General features: G+C 45.2%; 1 protein-coding gene across 3 annotated transcripts in view; it reads right to left on the reverse strand.

The window, feature by feature from the left end:
- Positions 1 to 22,861, reverse strand: part of tll1 (tolloid like 1) — a 372,266-nt gene that overhangs the window by 344,332 nt on the left and 5,073 nt on the right. For 2 of the 3 annotated variants that reach the window (XM_033019018.1, XM_033019035.1), the window contains exon 2: positions 12,540 to 13,000. In XM_033019018.1, coding sequence (XP_032874909.1) covers positions 12,540 to 12,684 — 145 coding nt within the window. In that variant the 5' untranslated portion in view covers positions 12,685 to 13,000. Of the gene's footprint in view, positions 1 to 12,539; positions 13,001 to 14,927; positions 14,933 to 22,861 lie in introns of all 3 variants that reach the window. The other variant, XM_033019027.1, reaches the window with a different exon arrangement.

Below are 22,861 nucleotides of genomic sequence, written 5' to 3' on the forward strand. Positions count from 1 at the left end.
TACAACCCTTTCCACCTTCCGCAGAGATTGTACCCTCCGCAACTCCCAGGTTAACTCGTCCCTTCCCACCCACACCACCCCCTCCCCAGGTACCTTCCACTGCAACCGCAGAAGATGCAACACCTGTCCCTATACCTCCTCCCTCGACTGTCCAGGTAACCCGACAGTCCTTTCAGGTAAGGCAGAGGTTCACTTGCACCTCCTCCAACCTCATCTACTGTCTCCGTTGTTCAAGATGTGAACTCTTATACATCGGCGAGACCAAACGTAGACTGGGCAATTGTTTCGCGGAACACCTTTGCTCAGCCCACGTGAACCAACCTAATCTCCCGGTTGGTACACAAAAGTGCTGGAGAAACTCAGTGGGTGCAGCAGCATCTATGGAGCGAAGGAAATAGGCAACGTTTCGGGCCGAAACCCTTCTTCAGACTGATGGGGGTTCCCGGGATGGCGGGACTGACATATGATGAAAGAACAGAAGGCACACAAAAATGCTGGAGAAACTCAGCGGGTACAGCAGCATCTATGGAGCAAAGGAAATAGGCAACGTTTCCGGCCGAAGCTCTTCTTCAGACCAAAGATGCTCCTCTAGTATCATTGCTTCAGACTCATGGGGGGTGGGGGGGGGGGGGGGGGGGGGGAGAAGAAAGGAAAAAGGAGGAGGAGGAGCCCAAGGGCTGAGGGAGAGATAGGAAGGGGAGGAGACAGCAAGGGCTAACAAAATTGGGAGAATTCAATGTTCATGCCCCCAGGATGCAGACTCCCCAAGCGGAATATGAAGTGCTGTTCCTCCAATTTCCGGTGTTGCTCGCTCTGGCCATGGAGGAGACCCAGGACAGGGAAGTCGGATACGGAATGGGAGGGGGTGTTGAAGTGCTGAGCCACCGGGAGGTCAGGTTGGTTAAGGCGGACCGAGCGGAGGTGTTCGGTGAAACGATCGCCAAGCCTACGCTTGGTCTCACCGATGTAGATCAGCTCCCGGTAATCTCCCGGTTGCTGGACACTTTAATTCTCCTTCCCACTCCTACACATACCTTTCTGTCCTCGGTCTCCTCCATTGTCAGAGTGAGGCTAGACGCAAATTGGAGGAATAGCATCTCATATTCCGTTTGGGCAGCTTACAGCCAAGTGGTATGAATATTGATTTCTCTCACTTCAGGTAGCCCCGGCATTCCCTTCCTCTCTATCCCTCCCGTACCCGTCACATTAGCTTCTCATTTACGCCCTATAAACAATTTACAATTACCGGTTTCCTTTATCATTGTTACTTTTTTGCATATCATTCATCCATTGTTCTTTATCTCTCCACATCGCCGTCTATGTCTTGTTTCCCTCATCGCTAACTAAGTCTCGACCCGAAGCGTCACCCATTCCTTCACTCCAGAGATGCTACCTGACCCGTAGTTACTCCAGCTTTTTGGGTCTATCTTCAGTTTAAACCAACATTTGCAGTTCCTTCATACATAGAAACAAAACTGGTAGAACTGGCATCAAACCGGAAATTAGAAACGCGTGCAACAAAGGTAAAACCATTATAATGGGTGACTTCAATCTACATATAGATTGGGTGAATCAAATTGGCAGGAGTGCTGAGGAAGAGGATTTCTTGGAATGTATGCGGGATAGTTTTCTAAACCAACATGTAGAAGAACCAACGAGAGAGCAGGCTATTCTAGACTGGGTATTGAGTAATGAGGAAGGGTTAGTTAGCAGTCTTGTTGTGCGTGGCCCCTTGGGCAAGAGTGACCATAATATGGTTGAGTTCTTCATTAGGATGGAGAGTGACATTGTTAATTCAGAAACAAGGGTCCTGAACTTAAAGAAAGGTAACTTTGAGGGTATGAGACGTGAATTGGCCAAGATAGACTGGCCAATTATTCTTAAAGGGTTGACGGTGGATATGCAATGGAAGGCATTTAAAAACTGCATGGATGAACTACAACAAGTGTTCATCCCAGTTTGGCAAAAGAATAAATCAGGGAAGGTAGTGCATCTGTGGATAACAAGGGAAATCAGGGATAGTATCAAAACAAAAGAGAAAGCCTACAAATTAGCCAGAACAAGCAGCCTACCAGAGGACTGGGAGAAATTCAGAGTCCAGCAGAGGAGGACAAAAGGCTTATGATTATGAAATAAAACTGGCAGGGAACATAAAAACTGACTGCAAAAGTTTTTATAGATATGTCAAGAGGAAAAGATTAGTTAAAACAAATGTAGGTCCCTTGCAGTCAGAAACAGGCAAATTGATCATGGGGAACAAGGACATGGCAGACCAATTGAATAATTACATTGGTTCTGTCTTCACTAAGGAAGACATAAATAATCTGCCGGAAATAGCAAGGGACCGGGGGTTAAATGAGATGGAGGAACTGAGTGAAATCCAGGTTAGCCGGGAAGTGGTGTTAGGTAAATTGAATGGATTAAAGGCCGATAAATCCCCAGGGCCGGATAAGTTGCATCCCAGAGTACTTAAGGAAGTAGCCGCAGAAATAGTGGATGCATTAGTGATAATTTTTCAAAACTCTTTAGATTCTGGAGTAGTTCCTGAGGACTGGAGGGTAGCTAATGTAACCCCACTTTTTAAAAAGGGAGGGAGAGAGAAAACGGGGAATTACAGACCAGTTAGTCTAACATCGGTGGTGGGGAAAATTCTGGAGTCAGTTATTAAAGATGGGATAGCAGCACATTTAGAAAGTGGTGAGTTCATTGGACAAAGTCAGCATGGATTTATGAAAGGTAAATCATGTCTGACGAATCTTATAGAATTTTTCGAGGATGTAACTAGTAGAGTGGATAAGGGAGAACCAGTGGATGTGTTATATCTGGACTTTCAGAAGGCTTTCGACAAGGTCCCACATAAGAGATTAGCATACAAAATTAAAGCACATGGTATTAGGGGTTCAGTATTGATGTGGATAGAGAACTGGCTGGCAGACAGGAAGCAAAGAGTAGGAGTAAACGGGTCCTTTTCAGAATGGCAGGCAGTGACTAGTGGGGTACCACAAGGCTCAGTGCTGGGACCCCAGCTATTTACAATATATATTAATGATCTGGATGAGGGAATTGAATGCAACATCTTCAAGTTGGCGGATGACACGAAGCTGGGGGGCAGTGTTAGCTGTGAGGAGGATGCTAGGAGGCTGCAAGGTGACTTGGATAGGTTGGGTGAGTGGGCAAAGGCATGGCAGATGCAGTATAATGTGGATAATTGTGAGGTTATCCACTTTGGTGGCAAAAACAGGAAAGTAGACTATTATCTGAATGGTGGCTGATTAGGAAAAGGGGAGATGCAACGAGACCTGGGTGTCATGGTACACCAGTCATTGAAAGTAGGAATGCAGGTGCAGCAGGCAGTGAAGAAAGCAAATGGTATGTTAGCATTCATAGCAAAAGGATTTGAGTATAAGAGCAGGGAGGTTCTACTGCAGTTGTAGAGGGTCTTGGTGAGACCACACCTGGAGCATTGCGTACAGTTTTGGTCTCCTAATCTGAGGAAAGACATTCTTGCCATAGAGGGAGTACAGAGAAGGTTCACCAGACTGATTCCTGGGATGGCAGGACTTTCATATGCGGAAAGACTGGATAGACTCGGCTTGTACACGTTGGAATTCAAAAGACTGAGGGGGGATCTTATAGAAACTTACAAAATTCTTAAGGGGTTGGACAGGCTAGATGCAGGAAGATTATTCCCGATGTTGGGGAAGTCCAGAACTAGGGGTCACAGTTTAAGGATAAGAGGGAAGACTTTTAGGACCGAGATGAGGAAATCATTTTTTACACAGAGAGTGGTGAATCTGTGGAATTCTCTGCCAAAGAAGGTAGTTGAGGCCAGTTTATTGGCTATATTTAAGAGGGAGTTAGGTGTGGCCCTTGTGGCTAAAGGGATCAGGGGGTATGGAGAGAAGGCAGGGATGGGATACTGAGTTGGATGATCAGCCATGATCATATCAAATGGCGGTGCAGGCTCGAAGGGCCGAATGGCCTACTCCTGCACCTATTTTCTATGTTTCTATGTTTCAATGTAACTGCTGACAGACACAAAATGCTGGAGTAACTCATCTGGAGGCAGCATCTCTGGAGAGAAGGATTGGGTGACATTTTGAGTCGAGTCTCTTCTTCAGACTCAGTAGAACTGCTGCCTGACCTCGGGTGCTGTCTGGGTAGAGTTTGCATGTTTTTTTGCAACTGCATGGAATTTCACCAGGTGCTCCAATTTTCTCCGACATCCAAAAAATGCACAGGCTTGTAGGCCAATTGATCTTTGTAAGATTGTACAGAGTATTAGGAAGTGGATGTGAAAGTGGGATGACATAGAAGTAGTGATAGACACAAAATGCTGGAGTAATTCAGCGGGACTGGAGAGAAGGAATGGGTGATGTTTTGGGTCGAGACCCTTCTTGTCTCGACTCGAAACGTCACCCATTTCTTCTCTCCAGAGATGCTGCCTGACCCGCTGAGTTACTCCAGCATTTTTTGTCTATCTTCGGTTTAAACCAGCATCTGCAGATCCTTCTTACACATAGATAGACGTAGAGATGTTCCTCACCACCCAGTGATGACTACTTTCTCCACCGGTCCCCCTGTTCCTGGATTCCCCTGAACAGCCTTCCACCCTCTATAGAACTTTTTATTTCTAAATGCCGGCGTGACATCAACCGCCGCAACTTTTCCGCTCCCCTCACCAACTCTAACCACATCCCCTCTGAACATACAGCCCTCCGCTCACTCTGCAGAAACCTCGACATTATATATTTCTTTACTAGTCAGCTGACTTGTCTGAAGAAGGGTCTCAGCCCGAAAAGTCACCCATTCCTTCTCTCCCGAGATGCTGCCTGTCCCGCTGAGTTACTACAGTTTTTTTGTGTTTTAACCAGCATCTGCAGTTCCTTGCGACACATAGAAGTGGTGCGAATGGATGATCGAAGGTCGATGTGGACATGGTGGGCTGAAGGGCCTGTTTACATGCTGTATCTTTCGATCCATCAAACCCATTTAACTACAGTTGTAGTCTTCAAAATCCATCAAATCGGCTTGATATTGCTGCCCTGTTTATATTCAGTGATACCAAGATAGGTTGGCCACACAGTCAATTGATCAAATGTCACTGAAAAGTTCCATGTGTTCCCTCACACAGATTCCAGTGGTGGAGCAGAAATTTGCTGGATGGCTCAGTATTTATACTGAGGAGTCCATCCACACATCCACCATCAGACTAAAGTTAGTACAGGACCCACAGGTCTATTTTGTACGAATTGAAACTTGACTGCACGGAAGAAAGAGAAGACTAAAAAGTTCACATTTATTCAGGTTTTAGCATTTTATGTAATGATTTTAATTCTTGTATTTTTACAACACAATGTCCTGCTTTTTTTTAAACTATAAATTGTTTTAACTGTGTTTAATGCTTCTGAATAGATGCACAGAATCTCTTGTCCAGAGTAGGTGAATCGAGGACCAGAGGACGTAGTTTTAAGGTGAAGGGGAAAAGATTTAATAGGAAACTGAGGGGTAACTTTTTCCACACAAAGGGTGGTGGGTGTAAGGAACAAGCTGCCAGAGGAGGTAGTTAAGGCTGGGATTATCCCAACATTTACACATACACCAGGCCAACTAACCTACAAGCTTGGTATGTCGTTGCAGTGTGGGAGGAAACCGAAGATCTCGGAGAAAACCCAGAGTCTGACTTGGAAAGCAAGATATTTATAAAGAATAAATGTAACTATGCATAAATTTTACTCAGCCCTCCATTAAGATTTTAGTAATATTATTAGTAATTTGAGCTGTAATATCACCAACTCTTTGCATATCTTTCATTCATTGTTCTATATCTCTCTACATCATCGTCTATACCTCTCGATCGCCTTTCCTGTGACGTTCAGTCTGAAGTAGGGTCTCGAGCCAAAACATCACCTATTCCTTCTCTCCTGAGATGCTGCCTGTCCCACTGAGTTACTCCAGCTTTTTTTTGTCTATCTCTACTATTTTGATAATGCTGGATTTCGGGCAGCTGGATAAATGAAACAACGGAAGATCAACTTGGCCGCAAAAACTTTTTGTGTGGTGTTCATCAATTCTATGTTGTTAAGCATCGGTAATGCTTCATCACACAACCCTAACAACACAATTCATCATAACATAACAGGACTTTCATATGAAGAAAAACTGGATAGACTCGGTTTGTACTCGCTAGAATTCAGAAGATTGAGGGGGGATCTTATAGAAACGTACAAAATTCTTAAGGGGTTGGACAGGCTAGATGGAGGAAGATTGTTCCCGATGTTGGGGAAGTCCAGAACAAGGGGTCACAGTTTAAGGATAAGGGGGAAATCTTTTAGGACCGAGATGAGGAAAACATTTTTCACACAGAGAGTGGTGAATCTCTGGAATTCTCTGCCACAGAAGGTAGTTGAGGCCAGTTCATTGGCTATATTTAAGAGATCAGGGGGTATGGAGAGAAGGCAGGATACTGAGTTAGATGATCAGCCATGTTCATATTGAATGGCGGTGCAGGCTCGAAGGGCCGAATGGCCTACTCCTGCACATATTTTCTATGTTTCTATGTAACATAGAAGATGCAATACAAAATCAATGGTCGTCCTGATTTCCAGTGAAGAATTAATCTAGCTTTGAATTTCTCCCAGTGTCCACGGCAAATTATTGCAAGAATGAAAACCTTGTCGAATGCAGCACCATTTTTATCTTCCAAGACCCTTTCTGTGTGCATGGAAGAACCACCTGGTGGGTGTGGGACAGATCAGTCCAATAAAAGCTTAGTGAATGGATACATTTCCACGAGCAATCTAGAAGCAGTAATGGTTGAATTAACTTCCCACATCATAAAGTCTTTGTGTCAACGTTTACTGATAATTGCAGCATTCAGTTCCATATGTGGCTCCTGAGACAAAGAAGCAGTTTGTGCCCACAGGCAGCATGATCACAACATGGTGACACTTGCACCACAAAAGTGGGAGGCAATGATTGTATCCAATAAAGAAAAATATAGCCCCCCCCCCCCCAGCCCCACTTCCCCAATCCTTGATATGCAGTGCAATTTACATTCTTAGAATGTCCCTTGGTATCAAGTTGGTTCCTCTCCAACTTTTGAGATGACTAATGTGGAAATGGTGCACCCCTCTGCTGTTAGGGTGGGGGATGCCTCATGGGATAGTTTGTGTGGTGGTTGCAGGGGTACAGGGAAATAAGAAAAGGGAGAATAGGACAAATGACATTGCTCCCTTGTGAGATGGCATGGACCCAATTAGCTGAATGGATTCCTCTACTGTCAACATTGCAAACTGTGCTTCAATAAACAAGTCAGCAATGGCTTGGAGCGAGGCAAATGCAGACATCATCTTCAGTGCAGCTTGACAGCCAAAGTTAGGGTGACTTCAGTTCCAGAACATAGTTGCCCAAGGTTGAATTGATAAACATACACTGGGAGCGAGCAGCTAAAGCACCAGACCTCAGGAAAACAGTGTGCCTACCTTTTTTCACCCCAACTCCAGTACAATGCAGTTCTTTCTCTTGATTGAATTTCCCTATAAAATCGTGACTTTGTTTCAGGACTGTCATTTTAAACGTGGTATTAACTTGTTTGTGAATTAAGTCACAAGGTGAATCTAATGTGAAACTTTTCAAACTTTGTACCTGGTTTCTTTTAAAAAGGAAAAACAAAACAAGTCGCTGTAAACTGTCACAACTGTTGTGAATTTATGGCTAAATAAAAATTTGTAAAAGTTTTTAAAAACAGAAAAAGATTGCATTGATTTTCATTCGCTCTGAAGATCAGTTCCATTCCTGCAGGAAGTTTATAAATATGCAAATAGGGCAGCATGGTGACGCAGCGGTAGAGTTGCTGCCTTCCAGCGCTTGCAGCGCCAAAGACCCAGGTTCAATCCCGACTACGGGTGCCGTCTGTACAGAGTTTGTACATACTCCCCATGACCGCGTGGGTTTTCTCTGAGTTCTTCGGTTTCCTCCCGCATTCCAAAGACGTACCGGTTTGTAGGTTAATTGACTTGGGTTTGTATACTTGGTACAAGGGTAAATTGTCCCTCGTATGTGTAGGATAGTGTTAATGTGCAGGGATTGCTGGTCGGCGCAGATTTGGTGGGCCAAAGGGCCTGTGTCCGCGCTGCATCTCTGAACAAAAGTAAACATGCGACAAGAAAGAGGTGAAAGGGAAATCACTTTTTGCACATTGTCCATGCATGCATGAGCTGCAAACTGAAGTCCAAATTAAAAGCAACATTCAACTCAACCGTCAACTCAATGCACTTCATTGCCCAGCACCCGTTTGCAATGATTCAATTGCGAATGTCACAGTAGTTGCCAGAAAAGAAGGCATATATTTCCTGTGCATAAAATCTGTTTACGTTACTTACAGGAATGTAGCTACCAGACTTATGTGACAATTTAGAAACATAGAAAATAGGTGCAGGAGTAGGCCATTCGGTCCTTCGAGTCATTCAATATGATCATGGTTGGTCATCCAAAATCAGTAACCCGTTCCTGCTTTCTCCCCATATCCCTTGGTTCCATTAGCCCTAAGAGTTGTATCCAACTGTCTCTTGAATACATCCAGTGAATTGGCCTCCACTGCTTCTGTGACAGAGAATTCAACAGATTCACAACTCTCTGGGTGAAAGTTTTTTCGCATCTCCATCCTAAATGGCCTACCCCTTATTCTACCAGGACCTCTGGTTCTGGACTCCTCCAACACCGGGAACATTTTTCCTGCACCTAGCCTGTCCAGTCCCTTAAGAATTTTATATGTTTCTATAAGATCCCCTCACATCATTCTAAATTCCAGTGAATCTAAGCACAGTCGAACCACTCATCTCTAACTAGAGAGGCCCATCCCCAGCATTTCACTTTTTACAGACGTCCAGGGGTCAGTTTTGTCAAGTCAGAAAATGCACAAAACATCATTCAACATGATATTCACCATTATCCCACAGAAATTGGAATGAATTACATCAAGAGCACATAAGACTAAAAGGCACTAAAAGTGAAAAGAGAAAGAAAACTAGTTAGGCTGTTCATAAAATTAAATGTAGGCAAGTACATTGGACTTTTTAAATTTGGAAAACTGTTCATATGCAGGGGAGCCCGCAAATTGAGTGTCCGTAATCCAGAGATGGCCTGTAAAAGAGTTGAAGACATGGACTCTGAGCTCTGCAACATGGAAATAGGCCCTTTGGCCCATCCATAGCAACCAAATTCGTAATCTGGAGGGTCCCGTTTGCCAATATTTGGCCCATATTCCTCCAAACCCTTTCTATCCATACATCTATCCAAAGGTCGATTGAAAGTCATAACTATCAGATTCTATAACTTCCTCTGCTGCTCGATCCAAACACAGAATACCCTCCAGGTGAAAAGGTTGCACTGATATCCCTTTTAAATTTGTCCCCTCTCATCTTAAGCCTTCTAATGTTAGAATCTTCTACCCTGGGCAAAAGACCGAGAGTTCACTTCATCCACGCCCCTCGTGAATTTGTAGACTTTTATAAAGTCCCCCCCCTCCCCCTCTTCTCCCTCCCATTCTCCAAAGAAAGAAGTCCCAGCTTATGCAACCTCTCCCTATAACAGAAATGCACAAGTCCAAGGAATATCTTGCTGAATCTCTTCTGGACACCATTCCCAACATAATGACATATTTCCTTCTGTCGGGCGACCAGACCAGCACACAATACGTCAAGTGTAACGTCACTACGAGTTGTATAGCTGCATCATGGTGCCCTCATTTTTGTATTCTATATTCTACACAATGAAAGCAAAGTCAAGAGTGTTTTATTGTCATTTATTCCAGATAGGACAATGAAATTCTTGCTTGCTGCAGCACAACAGAATATGTAAACATAGTACATAATGTGAGAAGAAAAAAAGTTCAGTGTGTATATGTACACATGCACGTACTCAATAAATAACAGATATAGTGCAATAATAATAATAGTCTGTTGCATTTCAGCGCTTATTTGTTGTCGTGTTCAATAGCCTGATGTCAGAAGCTGTTCCTGAACCTTGACGTTAGTTTTCAGGCTCATGTACCTACTTCCCAATGGAAATGGTGAAACGAGTGTCATGATGGTGTGGGTCTTTGATGATGTTGGCTGCTTTTTTAGGCAGCGACTTCGACAGATCCCTTCGACGGTGGGGAGGTCAAAGCCGGTGATGGACCGGGCAGTGGTCACAATTTTTGTTGTCTTTTCCGCTCCTGGACGACCCACTCCACCATCGTCCCATTGATGTAAACAGGATTGTGGGTCCTCATCCTTCCCCTACCAAAGTCCACAATCAGTTTCTGGGTTTTACTGATGTTGAGAGCCAGGTTGTTGCGCTGGCACCATTTGGTCAATTGGTCGATGTCACCGATATACTCTGACTCTATACTGTACCAAACACCTTCTTCACCATGTCTACCTGACTCGCCACTTTTGGGGAACCTTGCACCTGTACTCCCAGATCCATATTCCACAACAGGCGTCAGGTGCTCTACCATTTATTGCACAAGTCTGCCCTGTTTTGACATACCATAGAACAACATCTCCCATCTGTTAAAGTTAAATTCCATTTCCCATTCCTTGGCTCTCCTTCCCAACTGATCCTGCAGTAAAATTAGATATCCTTCCCCACTGACCACTCTGCCACCATTTTTCATGTCATCTGGAAAATGACCAACAAAGTTGCCCACGTGTCATCCGAACTGTTAATGTGGATGATAAACAACAATGGACCTAGCACCAACCCCAATCAGTCTACAGTCAGAGAAATAACCCACCACAGCTGTCTGAGGAAGGGTCCCAATCCAAAATTAAACTATCTATGTTCTTCCGAGATGTTGCCTGACCCACTCGGTTACTCCAGCACTTTGTGCCTATATTTTGGCACAAAATAAAGGCACAAAATATTTTGGTACAGAAGCCACCATCTGTAGTTCCTGGTTTCTAAATTCCCCTCCACAACTACCCTTTGATTCTTTCATCTAAACCAATGGGGAAGCCATTGGCTGGCTCACCTTGGATTCTATGTGATCTAATATCCCAGACCTGCCTACCACATGGGATCTTGTCAACGGCCTTTGCTAAAGTCCATATGAACAATGTTCACTGCCGTGCCCTCATCAATCAATAGACAATCCTCTTCAAAAATACAGTCAAGTTCATGAGGCACAATTTCCCACACACAATGCCATGCTGACCAGCCTTGATCAATCCCTGCCTCTCCAGATGCTGGTAGATCCTGGCCGTCCTGAAACATCACCCATTCCTTCCCACCAGAGATGTTGCCTGTCCCTCTGAGTTACTCTAGCTTTCAAAAATGACTGAGAGCTCAGTGAAAAATTAAAAAGTCGATGGGGCAGTGAGGTATGGTTTGCAGATACCACTATACAAGGGATGGGCTTGATGCATGCCTCCATGTGGGAATATATTTGGAAATGGACCCTCTCCCCTCCCAAAGAGAAATGGAAGCAACTCCCTACTGAAGTAGGCAATAGGGAACACACATCACCCATTAGGCTTAGCCGGAGACCTTTACTAGGAAAATCTTTACTTTGAACACCTTACTAGGAACATCAGCTTGGACGGGTACATCTCATCAGGAACAATTGGCCAAATAGCTTGCTTCTCAAGAGAAACACCAGGAAATAGATGATCTGTGCACACCAGAAAACTCAGAGGTGAGCATTCACCACTGGTCAAACCCATCCTGGATGAGTTCACAACTCCTGCCAGGAACAATCTCCCAAAAGGAAGTCCAAAAGGGGTATCCTGTGCCCACTGGAAACATCTGGGGACTGGCAGACATAAATGCAGGTACACCTGATATAGGTACATCAGGTACAGACATGCACCTCCTATGAGGAACATAGCAAAACATGAAAATTACAAATAAGGCAAACGTAATTCTTATCCAACGAGACAGGCAGCATCTCTGGAGGAAAGGAATGGGTGACGTTTCGGGCGGAATGGAAGTCTGAAGAAGGGTCTCAACCCAAAACGGCACCCATTCCTTCTCCCCAGAAATGCTGCCTGTCCCGTGAGTTACTCCAGCATTGTGTGTCTATCTTCGGTTTAAAGGCCCTAACAAGACATACCTGCACTTAATGACGGACAGATAAACATCACTCACTATCCCAGAATTTTTAGGTACTGAAATCTAAGTCGCACTGTTTACCCAACTTGTTACGAAATATTATGTTTTCAGTTAAACCTGAATTATTGGAGTGCTATTTTGAAAAAAAAAAGTTATTTCACTGTGAAATTATGTCGCCAAAATGACAGAAAAACAAACTCGACAGCTCCAAGTTAACGCGAGTGCAGATAACGGCTCAAAATGCACTACGTTACAGTAATCAGCGATGTTCAGTGGTTCTCACATGAGGTGCAGCGTTTGGTAACGAACTACCAACAAATCCAGTGCACAGCCTAAATGTTGAACAAACCATGGCGTGCCAAGTACAACTTTCTGAATGCACCACTATTATAGTTTCGGGCGTCTTGTTCACAAGGAAGATGGAACGGAGCTTCACTTACCAGCTTTGCATGGGTCTTTATAATCGATAACCTCCGCCTTTTCTTCATCGTAGTAATCATACGTGTAATCGTGATCGAATCCACTAATCCAGTGGAGATTCCCAGATAGAGGCAACACAGTCAGTAGCAGTGCAATTATATTCATGTTTCGTTTTAAATGTATATGTGCCTTGTGGGAAACCTCTCCAGAGAGTGTGGAGAGGTACTAGATATATATTTAAATAAGGTGAGAGACAGTTGGAGATGGTGACATCTACACGCGCGGTATGAAGTCTTTGTTGCCCGGTGCTCCGAACGGCTAATTATTGTCAATGTTGCAAACTGCTTGGTTGTAAATTGAGTTTCTTCACACTGCTCTCTGCCTTCCTAGCGCAGTCGGGTTTCTTTTCTCTTTATTTAACCTTCAGGATGGAAGAAGCCGTTGCAGTGAGATAACGTCCAGTATTTCCTGAACATCCAATCTGCAACAAAAAAAAACACAATATAATTTAAACAAAGATCTAGACAGCTTCGGAGCAATGGTGCCTTCCACGGCAGAATGCCAGGAATAGCACTTTTTCTGCTAACTTACGAAAAATCTCATATGCATATAATCGTCGTCAGCAGCTACGAGCATCCTGCTTTACTTGTTCACACAATCAGGGGTCATCCGGACCCGTTTGATTGCTTTTTCTTGATAAAAGCGAACTTAACCGTCTCGGCAGCTGCGCGGAGGAGAAATAAATACACATCTACTGTGTGGCTAAAGACGCCGCTCCGTCTCTCGTTGAGGAGCACAAGAAGAGACTGGCTCTGACTGATGAAACTAAATCGCAGCGAGATAGGGGAGGAGAGAGAGAGAGAGAGGGGGGGGGGAGGAAGAGAGAGATAATATGGGAGAGTGGGGGAACAGGGGGGAGGAGAGAGGGGGGGAGAAAGGGGGGGAGAGGAGAGGGGAAGGGGGAGGAGAGAGGAAGGGGGGGAGAGGGAAAAAGGGGGGAGAGAGGGAAAAGGGGGAGGGAGAGGGGAAGGGGGAGGGGGGAAGGGGGGAGAGGGGGGGAGAGAGGGAAGGGGGGAGAGAGAGGGAAGGGGGAGAGAGAGGGAAGGGGGGGGGGGAGGGAAGGGGGAGGGAGAGGGAAGGGGGGGGGGGGGGGGAGGGGGGGGAGGGGGGGAAGGGGGAGAGAGAGAGGGGGGGAGGGGGAGGGGAAGGGGGGGAGAGGGAGAAGGGGAAAGGGGGGAGGGGAGGGAAGGGGGGGGAGAGGGGAAGGGGGGAGAGGGAAGGGAAGGAGAGGGGAAGGGGGGAGAGGGGAGGAGGGGAAAGGGGAGAGGGGAGGGGGGAGAGGGGAGGGGGAGAGGGGGGAGGGGGGAGAGGGGAAGGGAAGGGGGGAGAGGGGGAAAGGGGGGGAAGGGAAAGGGGGGAGAGGGGAAGGGGGGGAGAGGGGAAGGGGGGGAGAGGGAAGAGGGGAGAGAGAATGGAAAGGGGGGGAGAGAGGGAAAGGGGGGAGAGGGAAGGGGGGAGAGAGGGAAAGTGGGGGCAGAGAAGGTAAGGGGGGGAGGAAGGGGGGGGAGAGAGGGGAAGGGGGGGAGAGGGAAGGGGTGAGGGAGGGGAAGGGGGAGAGAGAGGGGAAGGAGGAGAGAGGGGAAGGGGGGGAGGGAGGGGAAGGGGGGAGAGAGGGGAAGGGGGAGAGAGGGGAAGGGGAGAGAGGGGAAGGGGAGAGAGGGGAAGGGGGAGGGGGGGGGGAGATGGTTACCTACGGTAGCAATTGACTGGTTTCTTCAGATGCGAAACGAATCATCTCTCTACCCCTTCTTTCCAGAATACAGAGAAATACAACTCTTTCAATTGCACAAAATAAGCGCAACGCCGTGAAACAAAACTATCTGTTAGTACGTTTTACACGTGGTATTCGTTAATCCCCAGTTGCTTTTAGCGCCCTACACCTGTCAAACAAAATGACATTTCACACGTTCACTCTCATCGTCCTCTCTCCGGGACTGGAGTCGCACGAGCAGAATTCTCCCACTCACCCTTCCATGAGGATCAGGGCAGACTGTTTGCTGGCCGGCAACTAAACCTCTGGCAGCACTGGGGCCGTTGTTTGACGTAACTGACATGAGTACAACCGCAGAAGCCAAACTTGATGTCAATGCGGAGCAGGAAGCCCGTTCAGATTTGTCACCTTCCCAATCCAGACGCATCCCTGCCAAGTAACCAGTTTATTATCGCTGCTACTGGGTGACTCAGCACACATGAGGATTCAACCCTAGTGTCTCTCTCTCTCTCTCATCTGTGTGGTTCCGCCATTCACTGCCTTAAACAATAGATGGCCACGGCAATAGTTTCACGATGAGACACAAAATGCTGGAATAAACTCAGCGGGACAGGCAGCATCTGTGCAGACCGGAAACTTCACCTATTCCTTTTCTCCAGAGATGCTGTCTGACCCGCTGAGTTACTCCAGCTTTTTGTGATGAGGAACATCTTTAGTCAGAGGGTAGTTAATCTGTGGATCTCATTGCCACAGAGGGCTGTGGACGCCAAGTCAGTGGATATGTTTGAGGCAGAGACAGACAAATTCTTGATTAGAACGGGTGTCAAGAACGGGAGAGAAGGCATGAAAATTGGATTAGGAGGCAGAGATCAGCCATGATTGCATGGCGGAGTAGACTCAATGGGCTGAATGGCCTAATTCTACTCCTGTAACTTGTGAGATGGAATGGGTGACGTTTCGGATCGAGACCCTTCAGACTGAGAGCCGGGAGAAAGGGAAACGAGAGATGCAGACGGTGATGTAGAGAGAGATATAGAGCAAATGAACGAAAGACATGCAAACGGACACGATAAAGGACACACGATAGTTTCACAACACGCGTCCGAAAGGTGCGAATCATATCAAAAGATTCTGAAGAAGGGTCTCGACCCCAAACCTATTTCCTTCGCTCCATAGATGCTGCCTCGCCCGCTGAGTTTCTCCAGCATTTTTGTCTCCCCTCATCAAAAGTAGTGGGACTTTTCAAACACGTGGGAACCTTTTCAAAAGCACCAGAATACGAGGCATTGACAACATCAATTCCTGTTCAACAAAAAACCCGCCTCAAATGTTGAATGGTGAAACTTCACAAACCCTAATGCGCAAACCAACCTTGAGGCACATAAACACATATTGTGCTCCTGACTGACCCAACAAGCAATGCAAACATTCTGAAGGTTGGGTTTCATAAAAGCCCATTCTATTATTACCTCCGCGATCTTCACTTGCATCCTTCCATGTGTCCATACACTTTGAATTAAATTGAATTGAATACTTTGTCACTTGTGACAAGTCACAGTGAAATTCTTTGCTAGTGCACCGTGTCAAGGAATGCCAATAGTCGCCCATAATGGGTGCTCCCCCTCCACCACCCCTCACGGTGGTCCTCCATTTTCTCCACCTCTGTGTCTCAGTGGTCAAATCCCATCCTCTGAAATATCCGCTCAATTTTTCCCCAGCTCTTTACTCTCCACTCAACATCTCTTAAAAGTATCCATCATGGCATGCTACTTAATTTTCTTCTAGCAGTAGAAATAAGGAACTGCAGGTGCTGGTTTACGAAAAAAAAGATATCTCGTATCTCAACGGGTGAGGGAGGGTCTATGGAGAACATGAATGTGTGCATTTTCAGGTCGTGGCTCTTCTTCAGACTGATTGGGAAGGGAGGGAGGGAGGTGGTGAAAGCTGGAAGAGAATATGAGAAGATGGGCAGGACAAAGGTCAGGACAAAAGCTGGCAGGTGAGGCAGAGGTGGGGTTTACAGGCAGATGGTTGGACAAAGGTCAGAGACCGAAAGACAGAGGCATTAGGACAAAATGATCGCACCTGCACCTCCTCCAACCTCATCTATTGCATCCGCTGCTCTAGGTGTCAGCTGCTCTACATCGGTGAGACCAAGCGTAGGCTTGGCGATTGCTTCGCCCAACATCTCTGCTCGGTTCGCAATAACCAACCTGATCTCCCGGTGGCTCAACACTTCAACTCCCCCCTCCCATTCCGAATCCGACCTTTCTGTCCTGGACCTCCTCCATGGCAAGAGTGAGTCCCACCGTAAATTGGAGGAGAAGCACCTAATTTTTTGCATGGGTAGTTTACACCCCAGCGGTATGAACATCGACTTCTCCAATTTCAGGTAGTCCCTGCTTTCTTGTTCTTTCCCCTCCCCTTTTCAGCCATCGGTCTCCGCCTCTTCCTTTCTTCTTCCCACCCCCCTATTTTCTCACTCCATAGATGTTGCCTCACCCGCTGAGTTTCTCCAGCATTTTTGTCTACCGAAGAGTTGCAGATTGTGAGGATAGAGGAGGGAAATGGGATGGGAGGGAAGAAATGGGTGCCAGTCAAGGTGGGGGGGGGGGGGGGGGAAGAAGGAATGAGGGAGGGTTTGTCTGGTTACCTATTCCTCTGGTTTCAGTTTGCAACTCTTCTCTCGTTATCTCACATCCTTAGTCTTTTCATCTTTGACCTTTATCCACCCATCTGCCTATCGAAAGAAAACCTCACCTGTACCCATCTATCACTTACCAGGCTTTGACCTCCTCTCTTCCAGCTTTCTCCCCCACCCCATTCAAGGGTCCCGTGTCAAAGCTTCACCCATCTATGTTCTCCAGAGACGCTGACATGGGGAAATTTTGGGTGTTTTGGAGTTCATGAGGTCCTTCAACCATTTTTGTCAGGTTTCTATATGACCCCAACACGTGGATTCATGGTTCTCAATATTTCCTCGCATGTCCCTTCTCTGCTTAGGAAGGGCGAGAAATTCCTGCAGTCAGAAGCACTGCTCCCAAGACACGTTAGGAATATCCTCTGTCTGCCTGGCAATCCTTTTGGGATAGAGGTCACAACAGAGGAGGTGGCTGGTGCTAGTCATGCATATAATGGGGGCTGTCCACCAATGCTGTGCAACTAGCACCTCATGCAAGGGATATTGACCTGGGAGTAAAAATTGAAGTTGTGTAGGAAGGAACAGCAGATGCTGGGTTACACCGAAGATTGATACAAAATGCTGGAGTAACTCAAAGGGGCAGGCAGAATCTCTGGATAGGAATGGGTGACATTTGTAGTCGAGACCGTTCTTCAACATTGTAGTTGGTCCTCTCATCCTGCCGATGGATTTAGGGGATTTTGTGGAGGCAGCATTAGTGGTATTTCTCAAATGCTTTACTCTGCCTTCTTTGTCCATAATCTAGAAACATAATGAAGGACCGGGATCGTTGGTGATTGGTAATCTACGAACAACATACTTGGTCTTAACCTTCAAACACTCCTCTCCTCAGCTGGCCATACTGTGTGCTGACTCATTGAAGTAAATGGCAAATCTCCTCTTCAATATCTGCCTTTGTAAAATTGACTCCCATGTTATGTGAAGGGGTATTCGTTTTAATTAAGTCAAGTCAATTTTATTTCTATAGCACATTTAAAAACAACTCTCATTGACAAAAGTGCTTTACATTGGTGCAGGTACTAATGTGCTACAAACAGTGGTACACAGATCAACAATACATACATAGTTGTATGTAGGTGTTTACTGGAGCAGGTGGATGGACAATCTTGAGTGCAAAGCCCCTCCTCTTGCATCGTGTAGTAAACTCGTGGGCGGCGCGGTGGCGTAGCGGTTCAGTTGCTGCCTTGCAGCGCTTGCTGTGCCAGAGACGCAGGTTCAATCCAGACTACAGGTGCTGTCTGTACAGAGTTCGCACGTTCTCCCCGTGACCACGTGGGTTTTCTCCGAGATCTTCGGTCCCACACACCAAAGACATACAGGTGTGCAGGTTCATTGGCTTGTGTTTGCATACTTCGTGTAAATGTACATTGTTCCTAGTGTGTGTAGGCTTGTGTTAATGTGCGGGGATCGCTGGTCGATGCGCTGAAGGGCCTGTTTCCGTGCTGTATCTCTAAACTAAAAATGTCAACAATGACTTGAAGTTTGGCTTCAAACACATAGACAATCAAATAGCCTTCATGCGTGCATGGATGAAATTGGAGTGACCTTCGTTCTGAAGTACAAATAATATCCCATGCACTGTTTTCAATCAACCCTACTAATTTGTTCCAATCCAAAGGTAAGTTTGTTGGGAAAATGAATTGAAAGTAGTTTAGTTTTGTTTAGAGATACAGCATGGAAACAGGCCCCTTGATCCACCAAATCTATGCCAACCATTGCTCACCAGTTCAGCCAGGTTCTAGGTTGTCCCACTTTCTCGCCTATCCCTTATACACAAGGGGCAATTTACAGAGATCAATTAACCTACAAACCCACACATTCTTGGGATGTGGGAGGAAATTGGAACACACAGCGAAAGCCCACACAGTGACAAGGTGAACGTGCAAACTTCACAGACAGCATCCAAGGTAAGGAACAAACCCATGTCTCTGCACTGAGGCAGCAGCTCGACCACTATTTTACCCCAGAAATAAGTCCCAACATTATTGGGACAATTATGTTAGATGCTAAGGTGTATTAACATGATTGTGGATTCAATGGTTAAGATCATGGCTTGCGTGTCGTTGTACAGTAGGTGGAAGTAAGATACGAATTTTGCAGGTAGACAGATTTGAGAAGTAAACCAAAATCGGGCATTTTTTGGAGCAATCACAAAGTGAAGGTTATGCCCTTTCCGTCTATAGATAGCTAGAATCCATACCAACATGTGGAGAGCATCTCAATGGCTCCTGCCTGGGGATAGGTGCATGAGGAGGACCCTGGCAATAATTTACTCTGTGGGCAGACAGATGAATTCGTTTTGTCTCCTTTCTTAAAGATGATCACAAACATGGCAACTAAAGCCTACTGATAGTCCTCCAAAGTCCTCTTCCCAGACTTGGAAAATGAGATCCAGAAATTGTGTTGTTTCATTCCACCAAGTTTTAGAACTGCAGCATGAATACCAGCTGCCCACAAACACCTGCTGTTTTTTACAGTTGGTACATGGCTTTGTCCACATTTCACTGGTATATCAGAGATGTTGGTCCAGATATTTGCTGAGGAGGGGAGTCAAAGGCACTCATATCAAAGAAAAGGTCACAATTAATAAGTTATTTGAATTGTCCATTTCAGTAGCAAAACTGTCTCTCTGTTCCCGATAAGCTTCATTTTTGATAGCTAGATCTTAAGGTCTTAAGTGATAGGAACACAATTAGGCCATTCGGCTCATCGAGTCCACTCCGCCATTCAATCACGGCCGATCTATTTTTCCCTCCGAATCCCATTCCCCTGCCATCTCCACATAACCCCTGACTAATCAAGTTAGCTTGTAGGCATTTTAAATGTATATGACATAAAATGCTGGAATAACTCAGCGGGACAGGCAGCATCTCTGGAGAGAAGGAATGGGTGACGTTTTAGGTTGAGACCCTTCTTCAGACTGATGTCAGGAGAGTGGGAGGGACAGAGATAGAGTGTAGTTGGAGTCTCCAGAGATGCTTCTCTCCAGAGATGCTGTCAGTCCCGCTGAGTTACTCCAGCATTTTATGACTACCTTCGATTTAAATCAGCATCTGCAGTTCTTTCCTACACATGAAATATATATGATCTTGGCCTTGCTGAGGAAATCACACGTTTCATGGTTACCAACAAATTATTGGTCCCCTTTCCAGTCTTTAGCAATGTTTACCACATTGAAGATGAAATGCATGCAATTTGACATTTGAATATTTCTTAACAGAGCTTATACCATTGGAACAAGAAAGGACAATTAATTCCCTTATGCCTGACCCAATAATTCAGATTGCATTTGCTCTCCATACACTAATCAGATTCTGTTGCCATTATGTATTTGCATAATAAAAAACTATCAGCCTCAGTTTATTTAGTTGCTTTTAGTATAGAGCTACAGCGTGGGAATATACCCTTAACACTATCCTACACACACTAGGGACAATTTACATTTATACCAGGCCAATAAACCTACAAACCTGTGCATTTGTGGACTGTGGGAGGAAACTGAAGATCTTGGAGAAAACCCACACCGGTCATGGGGAGAACGTACAAACTCTGTACAGAGAGCACCCGTAGTCAGGATCGAACCTGGGTCCCTGGCCCTGTAAAGTAGCAACTCTACTGCTGCGCCACTGTGCTGCCCCTTTCAGTTTTTAAATTTTCAACAGATCTATCCATCACATCCTTGTGAGGAAAATAGTTCAACGTTTCCATCCCTCTTTCCTTAAAGCAGTGCACTTCATATCTCTAGTTTCCCCCTCTTTCACGACACTCGATCTGCAGAAGGGTCTCGACCTGAAACGTCACCCATTCCCTCTCTCTAGAGAAGCTGCCTGTCCCACTGACTAACTCCAGCATTTTGTGCCTATTTTCATTCAAACTTCAAATCTGAACAACTTTTTACTGGGTTCTTCATGCCTAACATAGTAAATACATTATCCAGCTAAAACAAAACGTTGAGTTCACCACTTTAATATTCAAATGTACAGAAGCCTAGTTTATATACTCTATGCCCATTATTTAACCTTCTAAACCCAATGTAATTTTGGTGAACTTGTATTTGATCCACTCAACGGCCAATAAATCATTCTGGTAACTCAGGGTGCTTCAGAAGATGTCTAATGAGACATTTGTTATTTCACTTCTGCCCTGTTATATCCTGGACCCTTTGCGAAAGAAGTTGACATTGCAGTAGAATTCTTATTTTTTTTTCAATCCTATATCCCTTATCCTTATTTAAATGCCGTACCTTAGCCCTTAACCACAGTTCCCAAATGATCAAAATCTGTCCAATTCTAATGCAAGGTCATTGACCCGAATCATTAACTCTGTTTCTCTTGCCACCGACGCAGTCTCACCTGCTGAGTAGTGCAGCATTTACTATTTTTATTTCAGATTTCCAGCATCTGCAGTTTCTTTTTGCTTTCCAATCTATCTTCGTTAGATGCAAAGTAAATGATTCCTTATATTCCCACATCTGCCAGAACGTTGCCAACTTAATTAACCTATCAATGTTTTTTTGTAAAATTCTGTTTCTGCTTATTTGTTAATGAACTAAGCTTACCTTCATGAACAAATGTAGAAGCTAAAAGCTTCTCAAAAGAAAGGCTGAAGCTCCTGTCCCACGTTCCCGAGTTACTCACAAATTCTCCTGAGTTTGCCCCTTGATTCAAAATCGGAGAATGTCCCTAGCAAATCCGTAGGAGGCCGAAGGAGTCCGTAGATATTCGTAGCGGCTGGTAATGCCAGCCGTAGGTACTCAGGGCATCAGGTAAGTCGGGACGTTTTTTCAGCATGTTGAAAAATGTCCACGAAAAAAAAAATAGCCCCGAGTACCTACGGCCAGCATCTCCGAGTTTGAATCAAGGGGAAAACTTGGAAGAATTCGTGAGTAACTCGGAAAAGTGGGACAGGGGCTCGAGGAACACTGCCAATATATTCTGCCAATGTAATTGCATTGTCCGATCAATAAAAATGAATATTGCTTTTCCGCAATTTTCCATTCTATCTCCAACCTAATTCCATCAGGAAGAAGGTACAGGAGCCTGAAAACTGTGAAGTCCAGGCTCAGGAACAGCTACTTCCCCACAGCCATCAGGCTATTAAACACAACAACAAATACGTTCTGAACTGCAAAAGACTATTATTATTATTGCACTATATTTGTTATTTATTGAACTTTTTCTATTTTTTTCTCTTCCCCCATTACGTAATATGTTTACATATTCACATATTCTGTTGTGCTGCAGCAAATAAGAATTTCATTGTCCCATCTGGGATATATGACAATAAAACACTCTTGGCTCTTGACTCTTCTCTTGATAATTCCCTTATCCCTCATAAGATTGTCCAACCTCCCCATAATGGCATCTATACAATTTGCTTCACCCATGCCTATGGTACTGAGTTCCATATTCTCTTAACTCTTTGGGTAAACATAGAAACAAGGTGCAGGAGGAGGCCATTCTAGCCAGCACTGCCATTCATTGTGATCATGGCTGATCGTCCCCTATCAATAACCCGTGCCTGCCTTCTCCCCATATCCCTTGACTCCACTAGCCCCTAGAGGTCTATCTAACTCTCTCTTAAATCCATCCAGTGACTTTGCCTCCACAGCCCTCTGTGGCAGGGAATTCCATAAATTCGCAACTCTCTGGGTGAAAAAGTTTTTTCTCACCTCAGTCTTAAATGACCTCCCCTTTATTCTAAAACTGTGGCCCCTGGTTCTGGACTCGCCCAACATTGGGAATTTTTTTCCTGCATCTAGCTTGTCCAGTCCTTTTAGAATTTTATATGTTTCTATAAGATACCCCCTCATGCTTCTAAACCCCAGTGAATACAAGCCTAGTCTTTTCAATCTTTCCTCCTATGACAGT

The sequence above is a fragment of the Amblyraja radiata genome, chromosome 1, assembly GCF_010909765.2.
Source record: "Amblyraja radiata isolate CabotCenter1 chromosome 1, sAmbRad1.1.pri, whole genome shotgun sequence".
NCBI classification, from domain to species: Eukaryota; Metazoa; Chordata; class Chondrichthyes; order Rajiformes; family Rajidae; genus Amblyraja; species Amblyraja radiata.